The sequence below is a fragment of the Balaenoptera physalus genome (assembly GCF_965194825.1).
Source record: "Balaenoptera physalus genome assembly, chromosome: 19".
In the NCBI taxonomy this organism is placed as follows: Eukaryota; Metazoa; Chordata; class Mammalia; order Artiodactyla; family Balaenopteridae; genus Balaenoptera; species Balaenoptera physalus.
Window position 1 is genome coordinate 32,004,936 of NC_138900.1, and position 15,075 is coordinate 32,020,010.

Here is a 15,075-nt window from a genome sequence, read left to right on the forward strand (position 1 = left end):
AAAAATTAGGCTGTCAGTATTTTCTCGTCAGGAATTTATATCAATCTCTTATTGGTAATGAATGCATAATATAAAGTTATTAATTTTTGAAAATGGGAGTAATTTGATTTTTCTAATTGTATTAGTTTTCAATCAGTCTTGTCAACAATCTCTTGAAACCTCCCTTCTGTTTGAATTTGTGTGTGTGTGCATGTGTACTGAGGACTTAAAAGGATTATTTTACGCACATTTATATTTCATATACATTAGGAGTATAATTTGATGTTATTTAATTAAATAATTGGATAAAGTCAAGAGACAATGAAGTAACTTATTTGCAAAAATACACTTTGAAATAGTTTTCCTTAAATGTAATATTACAGTTTCACTTTGTAATTTTGTTTTATTTTAGAGGGAAGAAATACTAAAATGTTTGACTTTTTAAAATGTCATTTACATATCAAGTTGTAGTCCTGAATATGCCATTGTTTAAAATTATAATTATATTACACTACACCTATATTACACTATGTATAATTATATTACATTACATTATATTACATTATAATTATATGTGAATATAATTATAATTAATATAAATAAAATTTTATATTTTATATAATTATAAACGTTATAATTATTTTATTTTATAAATAATTATATTGATTTACATCGTTTAGGTTAAAACTGTTCCTGAACCTAGTCAATTATACAAAATCTGTTAAAAGAAAGTTGAACCTATACTTTATGCCATACTAAAAAGTATCATGTAGGGTTTTCGCATTTTTTGTTCTTTCTAATATAACGTCTAGAAAAAATCATGACTTTAAATTAGGGTTTAAATATGGAATTTAGTTTTCTTTACTTTTTACATTTGAGAAGAGTAAGTAATTTTTTTAAAAAGAGTATTGACTTGAAAAAGTACTTTCAGACTGTTTAAATGTGCATATATTAGAAATACGAAAACTCAAGGCAGACAAGATACCTTGCAGTACTGTCTAAGGGAGAGAGAGGATGCCTTCATGCAAGAAGTTAGCCAGTTCCCTCCCTTGTCAGATTTATTGCTATTTTAGGAACTGAATATAACAGGTGGCCCTAGCTTAGTGCTAGTAAACAGTCAAGTCACATGACCAAACAGTATTCGTATTTTTTTTTCCTTGAAGTTTGGCTGTGTGGAAATAATGCACCAATGATAGGATTCAAGTGTTTAGTTTCTTCACTAGTTATATATTTATAAGTATGGAATTCTGGTTCAGATATAAACTCAAGACTTCATATTGTAGAAATATCTGATCAACATCTCCACATAGCTTGTGATCAATATATTGACTAAAGTTAAATTTAAAGTTATTTATCTGTTTTTTAAAATTAAAAGTATTATTGAGATCATATTAAAACTTGAATGTGCATCCACAGAGCTGGCTAAAGAGAGTAGAATATTGCCAGTTCCTCGTAGAAAATAGAGGAATTATTTTGGATCACTAGGTTCATTTTAACTCTTAGGAAAGGGAATAGATATATACTAATTGCCTAAATGTTTTTACTCAAATGCAACTGTTCTTTTATTTTCTAAGTCAGAAGAGAAATATTCTTCTGGTTACCACTATTATTTGCAGAACAAAGGAGAAACACGAAAGCTTCATTGAAATAGGATTCCTTATTGCGGCTGAATTATTCTGGAATATTTTAGTCATGGTTTAATGTGTGTGGAAATTAGGGGCAGATAATTATTTTAAAGGCAATTTTAGAAAAACTTGAATTATTTCTTTGTTTTAAGGTGAGGTGGGAATTATATACAGAACATTTCTTTGAGCTCATTATATTCCAGATGTGCTGTTTTCTTCATTTATCAGTGCCCCGTCCACTGTTATCCGTGCCATAATTTGCTTCTATTAACACTTGGCTCTGACATCGGGGGGAAAATATATCACAGAGCAGAATCATACTAGTTTTACTTTAGCGCCTGCATATGAAAGGAGGAATGATGTTCTAATGACAAATAACTTACTCTTTACTGACATTCACTGTACTATGTTAAAATGATCATCCTTCTTTCCATTACTGGTATGTGAGATCTGTAATTGAAAGAGGAGGTAATTAGAGTATACTTTTAAATAAGGAGACAGGTGATGTTTTTTATCAAGTGAGGATGATGGCCAGATATTTTAGTTAAGATTTAGTAAAACAATGAATAAACTACTTCTATTTTTTTCATTGGTGGGTAACTCTCATTCATCTTTTTTGAAGGCCACTGATCAATAATAAAGGAACCTAAAGACAGAAGGACATCTCAACCTAGTTTAATAGTTAGGTGTTATCTGTTTCTTTTCTTTTTAAAAGCAAGAGGTAAAAGCTATGGTCAATTGATTTTAAACTAAGACCTGAGAATATAAAACTTTATGCCCAAATGCATCATGTATCATACTGGATGCATATTTTAACTGAAGGCATTCCTGACTGAAGTGCCCGGCCTGGCATTATTAAACACATGGCAGAACAAAGAAGACATGTGCCTACCTTAATCTACACTTCATTGAATCCAAGTGGCCATTGCATAACCTAAAGGGATTGATATTTAAAATTGCCTCTACTCTGTAACAGTGAATTTAAAAAACCTTTTGGTGGATTTTTCCAATATAGAAATATCCTTTAAAGTTTCAGCCAAGTCAGTGTTGAAAATATTATATACTATTTTTAAAGCAATTGGCTTACTTCCTTAAAAGAAGGAGAAATTTGTACAAGTTTCATCATGGGATTTTTTTTTTCCCCCCAGCATTTCTACATCTGCTGGGAAATTGGATTTCACTGTTACAGAATTAGTAGATGTCGCCAGAACATAGGATTAGCTAGCTAGATAGTTAAATACTTAATTATCAAAAGCTCTGCTTCCTTTTCAAATGCATTTTCAATTTGTCTCATAAGTTATCTCTCTCATCCAGGCGCATTGATGATGACAAGGGAAGGACCCACGAGCTGGAGCACTCGGCTATAAAATGTATGAGAGGAATTCTCTACTGCTATATGCGTCAGGCCGATAAGGTAAAAACATTATAGTGTGGACTGAAATTCTCACATCATTCTGAGGTATTAATTTAACCAATATAGCAATAGCATCTTCTGAAGAAGAATGTACTTTCAAAAGGTAAAGCCACGTCCTAGGACAGTCTGGATAGGTTAAAACAGCTCTGCCTTCCCAGCCCAGGGTTTTGAAATACTGAAATTGAAGAAATACCTTAAGCGAGATTGATTGAGAACTGCTATTTGGGCTTGAATTTGTTTGTATTTTGCATCTGGTGTTTGCTTGATAAATACTCAGTTTCTCAGGAACCTCACTATATCCATAATTCTAACCAATATTGTATTACTTAAGAAAATCCTTATCAAAATTCCTTTTGGACATGTGAAATACTCTGGCTTAAGTGAACTTTAGTTTAAGACTATAATAACTTCATTCATTTACATGTAAAGAGGGCAGGAATTATAGGTTTAGAAAACAGCAAACTTTACAGGGTTATTTTGGAAATTAAAGAAATAATATGCATAATAAAACTTTTTAAACTGTAAAGCTCTATACAGATATAATGTGATATTCCCCCTACTTACCTACACCTCTGTATTTCTAGGTCCTAATATAGTTAGCATCCATATATTGAATATTTACATCAGTGTGTCATGGTTCCCCAAGACCACTCCCAGGTTTGATGATTCATTAGCAAAGATGCACTTCAGTAATTAATGCAGGCAATTTTGATCACTTAATGCTTTGTATATCTCTATCATATGAATACTATATTGTTTTTGTGATAGCACATTTTTTTAAGACCTGTATCTGAAGTCAAAATGAAAAAAAAAAAATCACTTATATTCTGTCACCAGAAAATGGCAACCAAACAATGTCAGTTTACCGAGAAAGTAAATTTATGCACAGCTGATAATAGAGATATATGAAAAACCTATAATCTGTCTACTGAGATTTGACTTTGCAAATCATTATTATAAAGGTTTTTCAATGCTTAAAGTATTATGTCATATTGACATATTTGAATTAAACTTGTATGTCATATAGATTGAAGTAAGTGTGATTTAAGTTATTTTTTCTTATGTGAGAAGTTTACTGTTTATTTTACATTTATCATTTCATGAATGCTTTATGTCTATGAATTCAACTTTTCTCTCAAGGAAACATTGTGAGAGCCATGAATTTTGTATGTTTGCTAACCAGGCTGACAGACTTAAATTATAATTGTTTATCAAAAGGAAGAAAATGATGTAGTATAAATTTTTTTCTTTGTGACTTATTTAACCAATTGTTAATGTCCTTTTCTAAATATTTTTCAACTTTACTAACCAGTACTCACAATTATGTTTTCTTTTGAATACACTTGAGTGTGACTTAAGCTGTCTTGAATTCCTTAAATTACAAAGGATTATCATTTTTTGCCTTATGTAGGTATGATGGTAGACCATTAAAATAAGTGTGAGTTGTAAGAAGGTGTAGGTCACATTAAGATTAGGTATTTCTGCATACTACAAAATGTAGGGTTTTACAAATTTTAAAACATTTTCATTGTCATAATCTTTCTTGAGTCCCATAACCTTTAGAGTAGGCATGGAGGATATTACTGTAATCCACATACAACTCAGTTGGAATGAGCCATGCACCCAGCTCAGTGTGTCCCACCATACCTTCACCTCTTATTGGTGCTCACCATTTCCTTAATGACTCCATAGCAGTAGAGACTGTTACCATATTTTTATTTTTTTAAATTGCATTTTATTTTGAATTTTATTTTTTTTATGCAGCAGGTTCTTATTACTTATCTATTTTATACATATTAGTGTATATATGTCAATCCCAATCTCCCAATTCATTCCACCACCCCCACCCCCAGTTACCATATTTTTAAATATGAAATTATATCTTTTGGCCTTCACTTAAAACTAAAGTAAAGCATATTTGTAGTGTTCATGTGCTCTTTGACCTTAAGGCTCATCTTCTGAAGTAAAATCATGACTTCGAAAGTCTAAGGCTCTCCACTTTTGTTGCTTCTCATTGTAAAGCACGCTTCCTGACATATTTTCTAATGATACTACCTAAAGGAGATAATTTATTATGAATTTGAGTGAATAGCGTTTTCCTTGATTTGAAGAATGTAGAGCAATCTGATTTCTATTATTGGCTTGCTGCTTGTATTAATTTCTACTAATTAACATTAGGTCATTTTTTACCTTTAAATGTTCATATACCTATTTTTATTAACACTTCTTAAGGAGAAGCATTCAGATTTCAAAATTGATTCAGTCTGCAGTTAGTAGTTCAGAGGGCAGGGATTTGCTTTACAATAGGCTATGAATGTTGCTGTCTCTACCTCCTTCAAAAATTTATTTGTTTAAAATGCTACCAAGTAGTTTCTAATTCATGAGAAATCATTAAAATTTTATAAAGTTTATTTTTCCAGGATTCCCTTATGAGATGATTTTTCCTACCTAAGTGCATATTTTAAGTCTATAAATTTTTTTTTAATTAATTAATTAATTTATTTATTTTTGGCTGTGTTGGGTCTTCGTTTCTGTGCGAGGGCTTACTCTAGTTGCGGCGAGCGCGGGACCCCTCTTCATCGCTGTGCGCGGGCCTCTCATTATCGTGGCCTCTCTTGTTGCGGAGCACAGGCTCCAGACGCGCAGGCTCAGTAATTGTGGCTCACGGGCCCAGTTGCTCCGCGGCATGTGGGATCCTCCCAGACCAGGGCTCGAACCCATGTTCCCTGCATTAGCAGGCAGGATGTAAACCACTGTGCCACCAGGGAAGCCCAAGTCTATAAATTAAGAATGGATGACAGCATACTCAGTACCTTTTCCTGAACGATAAACTGCTGATTCACAATGATTAAAGTTTTCAGGAAAAATCTAAATAAAATACAAGAAGAAAAAACATTATTCTAGATTTTTTTAATCTAGAAAATTTTACTTTAATTATTCTCTATTTTTACTTGTCAAATGCCAGGTATCATACAATACTAATTGATGTCCTCTTGATTTTGACTGCTTTCAAGAGTACTTTCTGTCTATATTTTACATACAGTATGCCCCATTAATTGTCAAAGCTTATAGAGTTTGGGTCTTTTATTTTTTCTGAAATTTTAAATTATTTGTCTTGTAACAGCTTTAAGACTCAAAGCATAATTATATAATTCCCCACTTGAGCATCTTTAATCATTTAGTAATTGCTTTTCCCCTGACACAGTGATTGAATGAATATAAAATCTCATGCTGGGTACTTGTGTGTCTTGAAGACAAATGACAAACACTGCCTTGTCAACTGCAGCAATCACTTTATTAAACTAAGAAAACCTTATCCATCTAGATCCTTATCAAGTGGGCAAAATGTATTTTGTTTTAATTTAACCACATTTTTGTCTATGAGCCCAGAACAATGTTCAACACTTTGAGATAATAGTCATGGTACTGTGAAAGTAGTGACCACCTTGATTTCTATTTGTGTAGTCTAAGACAGGAGTCCCCAGCCCCTGGCCCGTGGATGGGTGCCAGTCTGCGGCCTGTTAGGAACTGGGTGGTACGGTAGGAGGTGAGCAGCGGGCAAGTGATTGAAGCTTCATCTGCCGCTCCCCATCAGTCTCATTACCACCTGAACCATCAACCCCCCACGCCCCCACCAGTGGGTCAGTGGAAAAATTGTCTTCCATGAAACCGGTTCCTGGTTGGGGACTGCTGGTCTAAGACTATTGCCAGCAGTTTCAGATACTGAGAAGGGGTAGCCTTCTCACCTTCTCTGAGTTAACACTGGATAGCTTGGTCACTACATAGATAGAGGATGTACATCCCTACCTTTACCCTCACTCTCTCATTTCTGATTATCTTTTGATAGGTCGTGACTTTCATTTTGTTGATTTCAACCATAGGGAGAGCTTATTTGTTTGTGCAGGGCTCTTGGGGGTGCAAAGGTGTGTTAGCCCTCTAGCACAGTACTGTCAAATAAATTTTCTGTGATGATCTAAATGTTCTCTGTTACTGTGTTGAACAGTTACAGAAGTCACTAGTCACATGTGGCTGTTGAACACTTGATATGGGGCCAGTGTAACTGAAGGACTGAATTTCTAAATTTTATGTAATTGTAATTTAATTTAATTAGTCACATGTAGCTAGTGGCTACCATATTGGATAGTGTAACTTCTAGAAGCTTGCAAGATAGTGGGAGATACAGACAACTAATAAAAATAAAAGCTTGGAAAAACAATTGAGGGATAAGCACCCTGATGTAGGAGTCCAGAGGAAGGAATTTTAGTTGGGGTTCAGAAGGGACTTTATAAAAGAAGGTTTTGTTTTGTTTTTTTGAGATAAGACTTTAAGGATGGAGAAGAAATTTAAAGGTAGAGAAGAGAATATGGTTCTATGTGGTTCCTTAGCCAAGTGAAACAAGACAAGATCGTGAATACCCAGATACCATCAAAGAGAGAAGGAAGTCATTGCCGTACATAGAGCTATGTGTCATTCTATTCATTCTCTGTTCCTATTCATCTCATACTTCCAGGAACTAGTACTTGGCATACTTGGCATACAACTGATCAGTAAACGTTTGCCGAATTGAATTAATATCTGTTTGTCCTTGGAGTTTGTCTTTTTGTCATTTAGTAATTACTTAGTATTCTAAAATGGTTAAATTTTTTGTTTAGTTAATAAGTAAAGGTATGGCCTATATTCGCTTGGAATTGGTGCCTTAGTAATGAGAGTATGTGTGGCAAAAGAAATGAAAACACGTTGACAAGAGCATGGGTTACAATTTGTGATCCTTGGAGAAAGAAAAAGCATTTGAAGTTTTGAACACTTACTGAATTAGAATGTCGCCTTTCATTGAGTGTCATGTAAGCATTTCCAAATAGCAATACAGCGGGATACAATCCCTGAAATCCTGTCCCACAGAATAAACCGTTATTTGACTCTAAAATAAGATGCAAAACATTACAAAAGCCAATGCTACTACATTAACAAGCTCCCTATTACACTTGAGTTGCTATGTTTGTGAAATATCAATTAAGTATTTAACAATCGTGTTAACTGTTAAATTAATAGTTATGAGTTGTCTATGTTTTGTTTCTTTAGAAAAAGTAATAACACTTCTGCCTTTTTCTATCCTCTGTCTATAAGCTGTTGCTTTCCCCATTAAAAAAATGTCTTGAAAAATAATTTATAATCTCTCATCTTGAATGAGAATGTGAATTAGTAGCATTATTCAAATTTTATATTTGATTCTAGGTCCAGCAGTTTAAGCAGGATCCACGCCCGACAACATGTCTTCACTCTGTTTTCAACGTACATACAGGAGATGAGATTCTCTCCTATGAGGAATATGGTCATCTTCAGGTAAAAAGAGAAGATTACAAATTTTCTTCTCCATTTATACTCTACATCATAGAAGATTTGAGGCTATTTACAATTCTTAAAAAGTAGATTTCATAAACTGTTCAAAACAGTAGTAGAAAATCAACCATGAAATGAAGAAATCCCACCAGGACTGAATTAGGTATTGTGATTGAACATTAAATTTGACTGAGTTCTTGGTCCAAAAGCAAAAAGGGCAGGTGGATAGATTATAATATTATTACGATCTAGAAGAAGGAATCCTACAGCTCTTTCAGTGACAAAAGCTTGTTCTTATTACCAAATTTAGAGGAATTTCAATATTTAGAAACTAGGGAATAAAAGACAATTAGCAGTAATATAACAGCAAATCAGAAGTTTTTGTTACATGACAGTTCATTTTTAATATATCAACCTTCAATAAAGCTAAAAACATACCACGAAAATGTAATTCCAAAGGCATTTCTGGAGTCTATAAATTTTATCTTACATACTATATTAAATTTTGTATATAAATGTTATATGCTAAGAATACACCATAAGACTTTGTTTTGTTTTCACTTTTTCTCTCACATCTGTGTACTCCTTTTAGCAGGACATCCTATTGCCTTGTTTCTAGGATACAAATGTTATATATGCTGTTTATCTTTAATGGATTTTCTTCCTGTTCATCATTTGGTTCTGCAGTCTTTAGGACAGAATACTTATTATTCATATATTCCTTACTAAAATAAGAGTATCTCCTTTGTATAGTTCCTCTCTCTCTAGAGATCTGAAATGTCTTACTTTAGTATGACTCCTCCAAACACAGAAAGTTGTGTCCCCATTTCTAGGCAGCAGAAACTCTTACACTTATTTGTAACCTGTTCCTTGGAGATTTAGTGTTACATGAATATGTAGCTACTCAACCTTCTCCTTGTAATTATCACCTAATTAGGTTTTCTGTACCTTTTGCTTTGACAAGTACATTTACTATTGACATAGGGTTTTCAGAAGATAGTGGCTCATTTATTTTTGTATCTCAGAATTTAAGCTCAGTGCCTGGCACACAGTAGCTTTCAAATAAATGCTGGTCAACCTGTTATTTGGTAGTCCCTGTACAATTTACCACTTACCGTTATTTTCTCACAGAAGCCTCCTGAAAGTCAGAGCAGTGAGCTCTTTGAGGTGTTGCTGTAAGTGGCTGTCAATAGTAATGAAATTTCTTTGAGGTCATTTCTGACAGGCCGGTGTCAGTGCTCTAAGAAAATATTTGGGTGACCTTGGCAATGGAATGAAACTCTTCCCTACTGTGTTCTGAGAAAAGTCCCTCAAGAGTTGATGTTGATCTCAAATACCTAAAAACTGGAATCCTCTGTCTTTTTATGTGGCCCGCTTGGACCTTGACAAGACCCCCGACACACACTGGACTTTGAGTGCTGGGAAATCAGGAGATGTTCACGATAGTCATGGTTCCTGAGAGAGCTACCCCCACTGGTAGGCCCTGGCAGCCCAGGGCTGCTTTGTCCAAGGCATCTAGGGCACAAATAATTTTCTGCCCCAACTTTCTGTCAATTATTCAGAAAGGACTGGAGGAGAGTCAAGGAAGGCACAAGGTACCAAGGCTGTTAGTGGGTAATAATCTTTTGGGTTAGAATTATATGGGGAGAAAATTACATCTTGCCTTCTCTTTGTTTTTAACTCAAGTTAGCAGTTTGCTGGCTAAATGAAAAATTTTCACTGCTTCCCATTTATTTATTTGTTTGTTTATTACATAACAGCTTTATTGAGATATAATGCGCATAATATACAGTTCACCTATGTAAAGTATATAACTCAGTGGTTTTTAACATATTCACAAAGTTGCGCAGCCAACATCACAGTCAGTTTCAGAACACCTTCATCACCCGATAAAGAAATCCTGTACCTATTAGCAGTCACTCCCCATCTCCTTCAAAGACCCCAACCCTAGGCAATTACCAGTCTACTTTCCGTCTCTGTGAATAAGCCTACTTTGTCCATTTCTATAAATGGAATCCTACAACATATGGTCTTACGTGACTGGTTTCTTTCACTTAGCATAATGTTTTCAAGGTTTGTCCATGTTGTAGTATTTATCTTTCACTGCTTGTTTTCTCTAGAAAATTTAGAACATCCCATTCAGAATTCCATGAGAATCTTTATTTTTGGTTAAAGTGGACATTATTGTCTTTTTCTTTGTTTTGTTTAGATCATATAATCTTTATCTTTAATAAACTAATAAACTAAGAGAAAAAACTCATTTGTTCATAAATAGATTTTAAATTATTGATTACTGTGTTCCAGCAGTTGCTTACATAAGTTCTGTATTCTCTGAATACAAGATGCACTGCCTATTGTTTATGGTGTACTGGCATAGTCCTAATGTCTTAATTGCCAAACAGTTTTTTCATTTACATACATTTGAGTTGGATTGACATTACATAGCTGCCTGTGGGGCAAAACTGTTTCAAAGTAGAAGTACTTAGATCTAGAGTTTAAAAATAAATCTTAGAAAGCAAATGTTGTAAAAATAGTCCCTAATTAGCTGTTTATAACCATCACAATGAATTTGAGGATTTTAGAGTTTTACGTACAAAGTTGAGATTTTATTATGAACTAAATCCACAGCGCCTTTATTTTTCATAGGAAAGGAAATAGTTTTTATATGCCACTACTAGAGCAAAAGACTTGTAATTTTAGCTTTTACATTTAATTTCATAAGATAGTATTTTTGTTGTTTCCTTTAACCTATTATAATGTTTGTTTTCAGATAAATGCAGTGTCACTCTATCTCCTTTACCTTGTGGAAATGATTTCCTCAGGACTGCAGATTATCTATAACACTGATGAGGTATGATTTCCCCAAATTCTCTAGTACTAAATTTCATCTCTGAGAATATCTTTCTTCTTTTACTTTTTCAAACTTATTTTTAGTTGTATAAAATGGATTATTCTTAAATTCATATAGCCAGATACTGGATTTTGGATACTCAGGCAAAAAAGTCTTTATATTTTCAATGCAAAGCACTTTAAAAATGTACAAAATATGTAACAGATTATAAAACTTTACTCCTCTGAAAGCTGTATTTCAGGTGATTTGAAATAAAAACTTGTAACTTTCAGAAATTTTAGTAACAATGAAAATAAAATAGCATTTGCAGATTTTTTCAGAATTATTATGTCTTCTTTCATATCATTGCTTTTTGTAACCCATCCTTTTAAAAGTAAAAAAATACGTTTATTGTATTTTGTTATTTTTATTTGTCCGACCTCAGTAGAGTTCTTGATGCTTTCCAAAAGATAAGTACCATGTTCTTATTCTTATTAGGGTATTTGAAAATAATTTATATGACAAAGTTGAGAAACATTTCTTTCATAGGCAATAATGCTTGAACAAACACACAGACAGACCCACGTGCTAACACATTTTGAAATATGGCCACAGTTGGAGCAAAAAGCTTTCATTATTGAGATGGTCTATACAGTGAGAATTCCATCAAAGAGCAGGTATACTATATACTTATTATTTTTCTCCTGTGATCCATGCAGGGAGAACAATTGTATCATATACTAAACACCACAGTCATCACTGAACTGCACTGAGGGTGCTGTGAAATTGGTACATGTAGTCCTGCCCTCTAGCAGTTCATAATCTTATACATTCATCCAGTTGTGCCTTTTTAATACACATAAGTAAAACCTCTTTAGAAGTGTAGCTATATAATAAAGAAACTATAATGATAAGAAGAAATTAGGACTTCCCTGCTGGCGCAGCGGCTAAGAATCCGCCTGCCAATGCAGGGGACCCGGGTTCAATCCCTGGTCCAGGAAGATCCCACATGCCGCAGAGCAACTGAGCCTGTGCGCCACAACTACTGAGCCTGCGCTCTAGAGCCTGTGAGCCGCAACTACTGAAGCACGCGCGCCTAGAGCCTGTGCTCCGCAACAAGAGAAGCCACTGCAATGAGAAGCCCGCGCACTGCAACAAAAAGTAGCTCCTTCTTGCCGCAAGTAGAGAGAGCCCGCTCGCAGCAATGAAGACCCAACGCAGCCAAAAATAAATAAAAAAATTTATTAAAAAAAAAAGAAGAAGAAACCTTTGGGACCAAAAAAGTTTTAGATATCAATTTTTTGTGTGTGTTTTGAAAAGGTGATAAGATACCTTACTTATGTTATAACCCCAGCAGGGTTTAGGGCAAAACCGCATACATAGCACCTTAATATTTTTACATTGACATATGCATATTCACATAAAGTACGATAAATAAGGCAGATAATCTGATGTCAGTTATGGGTTTTGCTGACAAATGAGTTAAGAAAAAATGAGTTTCAGAGTTTGTGGGATTTTCGTATTGTAAATAAGAGATGGTAGACCTGAATACTAATTAGAGGTGGAGGGGAAAAACACATTAAACAAAGAAAAATTAAGAACTGTGGTCTAGTGCAGTTTGAGTTAGGAGAAAGAAGTCAGAGTTTTCCCCAAGTAGGGGAGATTTGAACTGGGACTAAAGGAAGGTTCATAGAAAAGTGTTTCAGTTGAAATGAGCAAGACCAAGCCCAATTGGAATCTACGGTTCCTGCCAGACTGTGGAGTAATTGGCACGCAGGCTTAGGGTGGGAAGATGATGGAGGGTTTGAATGTTAGACATGAGAATTGTGATACTGTGTCAAGATTCACAGAACTTTTTTGACAACAAAAATGGTGTGAAAAATAGCAGACCTTGGTGTCAGAATGATATGGGGGATAAAGAAGACACAGTAGCCACAGATGTGTTTCTTGACCTAGAGCATAGAAAACCAGTGGTCTTACGGTGAAAAACAGAATTGAGAAGTACTTACAAATGGTGGAAGAATTTAGAACATGGTGTTTAATGGAAAATCCAAATGGATATATTTCATAATTGGGTATAAAACAAAGGTATGGGTTATAAGTATTCAAGGGCTAGAATACCAGAATCACAGAATTGTAAATATGCATTGCAAACATAGAATGTTAATTAATTTTTTTTAGTCAGATTGTTTTCTTTTGTTGAGTTTTAAGTGTTCTTTGTATATTTTGGATAACAGTGCTTTATCAGGTGTGTCTTTTGTAAACATTTTCTCCCAATCTGTGGCTTGTTTTCTCAATCTCTTGACATTATTTTTCACAGAGCACAAGTTTTTAATTGTATTGAAGTCCAGATTATTAATTATTTCTTTCCTGAATTGTTTCCTTGACGTTTTATCTAAAAAGGCATCTCTATACCCAAGGTCATCTAGATATTGTCCTGTGTTGTCTTCTAGGAGTTATAGTTTTGCTTTTACATTTAGGTCAATGATCCATTTTGAGTTAACTTTTGTAAAGGATATAAGTTCTCTCTCTATATTCATTTTTTTGTTTTAATGAGGATGTCCATTTGTTCCAGCACCATTTGTTGAAGAGACTGTCTTTTCTCCATTGTATTACCTTTGCTCCTTTGTTAAAGATCAGTTGACTATACTTACGGGGTTCTATTTCTGGGCTCTCTTTTCTGTTCCTTTGATCTGTTTGTTTATTTTTTTGCCAATGCCACACTGTGTTGAATACCATAGCTTTATAGTAAATCTTGAAATTGGGTAGTGTGATATCTCCAACTTAGTTCTTCTTCAAAATTGGGTTGACTATTCTGGGTCTATTGCTGCTCTAAAAACTTTAGAATCAGTTTGTTAATATCCATAAAATAACTTGCTGGTACTTTGGTTGGGTTTATATCGAATATATAGATCAATTTGGGAAGAACTGATAGCTTGACAATATTGAGTCTTCCTATTCACGAACATGAAATACCTCTCCATTTATTTAGTCCTTCTTTGATGACATTAATCAGTTTTGTAGTTTTCCTCATATAGATCTTATATATATTTCCTTAGATTTATACCTGTTTCATTTTTGGGGGTGTTAATTTTAGATTCCACTTGCTCATTGTTGATATATAGGAATGTAATTGACTTTTATATATTAAACTTGTATCCTGCAACTTGTTATATTTGGTTATTAGTTCCAGGGTTTTTTTGTTGATTGTTTTGGACTTTCTGCATAGATGATCATGTCATCTGCCACCAAAGACAGTTTCATGTTTTCCTTCCCAATCTGAATACCTTTTATTTCCTTTCCTTGCCCTATTAAATTAGCAAGGACTTCCAGTATGATCTTGAAAAGGAGTGGCAAGAAGGAACATGCTTGCCTTGTACCTGATCTTACTGAGGAAGCATTGAGTTTCTCACCATTAAATATGATTTTAGTTGTATATATTTTGTAGATAGTCCATTTCAAGTTGAGAAAGTTCCCCTCTATTCCTAGTTTACCAAGAGTTTTTGATCATGAATCAGTATTGGATTTTGTCAAATACTTTTCTTCATCTGTTGAAATGATCATGTGATTTTTCTTTTTTAGTCTTTTGTTGTGATGTATTACAGTAATAGATTTTCTAATGTTGAATCAGCTTGGCATGCCTGAGATAAATTCTACTTGGTGTGGTATAATTCTTTTTTATACATTTTTGGATTCAATTTTCAAATATATATATATTTTTATAAATTTATTTATTTTTATTTATTTATTTTTGGCTGCGTTGGGTCTTCGTTGCTGCGTGCGGGCTTTCTCTAGTTGTGGCGAGTGGGGGCTACTCTTCGTTTTGGTGCACAGGTGTCTCCTTGCGGTGGCATCTCTTGTTGTGGAGCCTGGGCTCTAGGTACACGGGC

The 15,075-nt window shown here is 34.0% G+C and overlaps 1 protein-coding gene across 4 annotated transcripts in view; it reads left to right on the forward strand.

Annotated features, from left to right (window-relative positions):
- Nucleotides 1-15,075, forward strand: part of PHKB (phosphorylase kinase regulatory subunit beta) — a 191,816-nt gene that overhangs the window by 40,716 nt on the left and 136,025 nt on the right. For all 4 annotated transcript variants that reach the window (XM_082437693.1, XM_082437694.1, XM_082437695.1 and 1 more), the window contains 3 exons: nucleotides 2,919-3,018; nucleotides 8,251-8,358; nucleotides 11,126-11,206. In XM_082437693.1, the coding sequence (XP_082293819.1) occupies nucleotides 2,919-3,018; nucleotides 8,251-8,358; nucleotides 11,126-11,206 (289 nt within the window). The remainder of the gene's footprint in view (nucleotides 1-2,918; nucleotides 3,019-8,250; nucleotides 8,359-11,125; nucleotides 11,207-15,075) is intronic.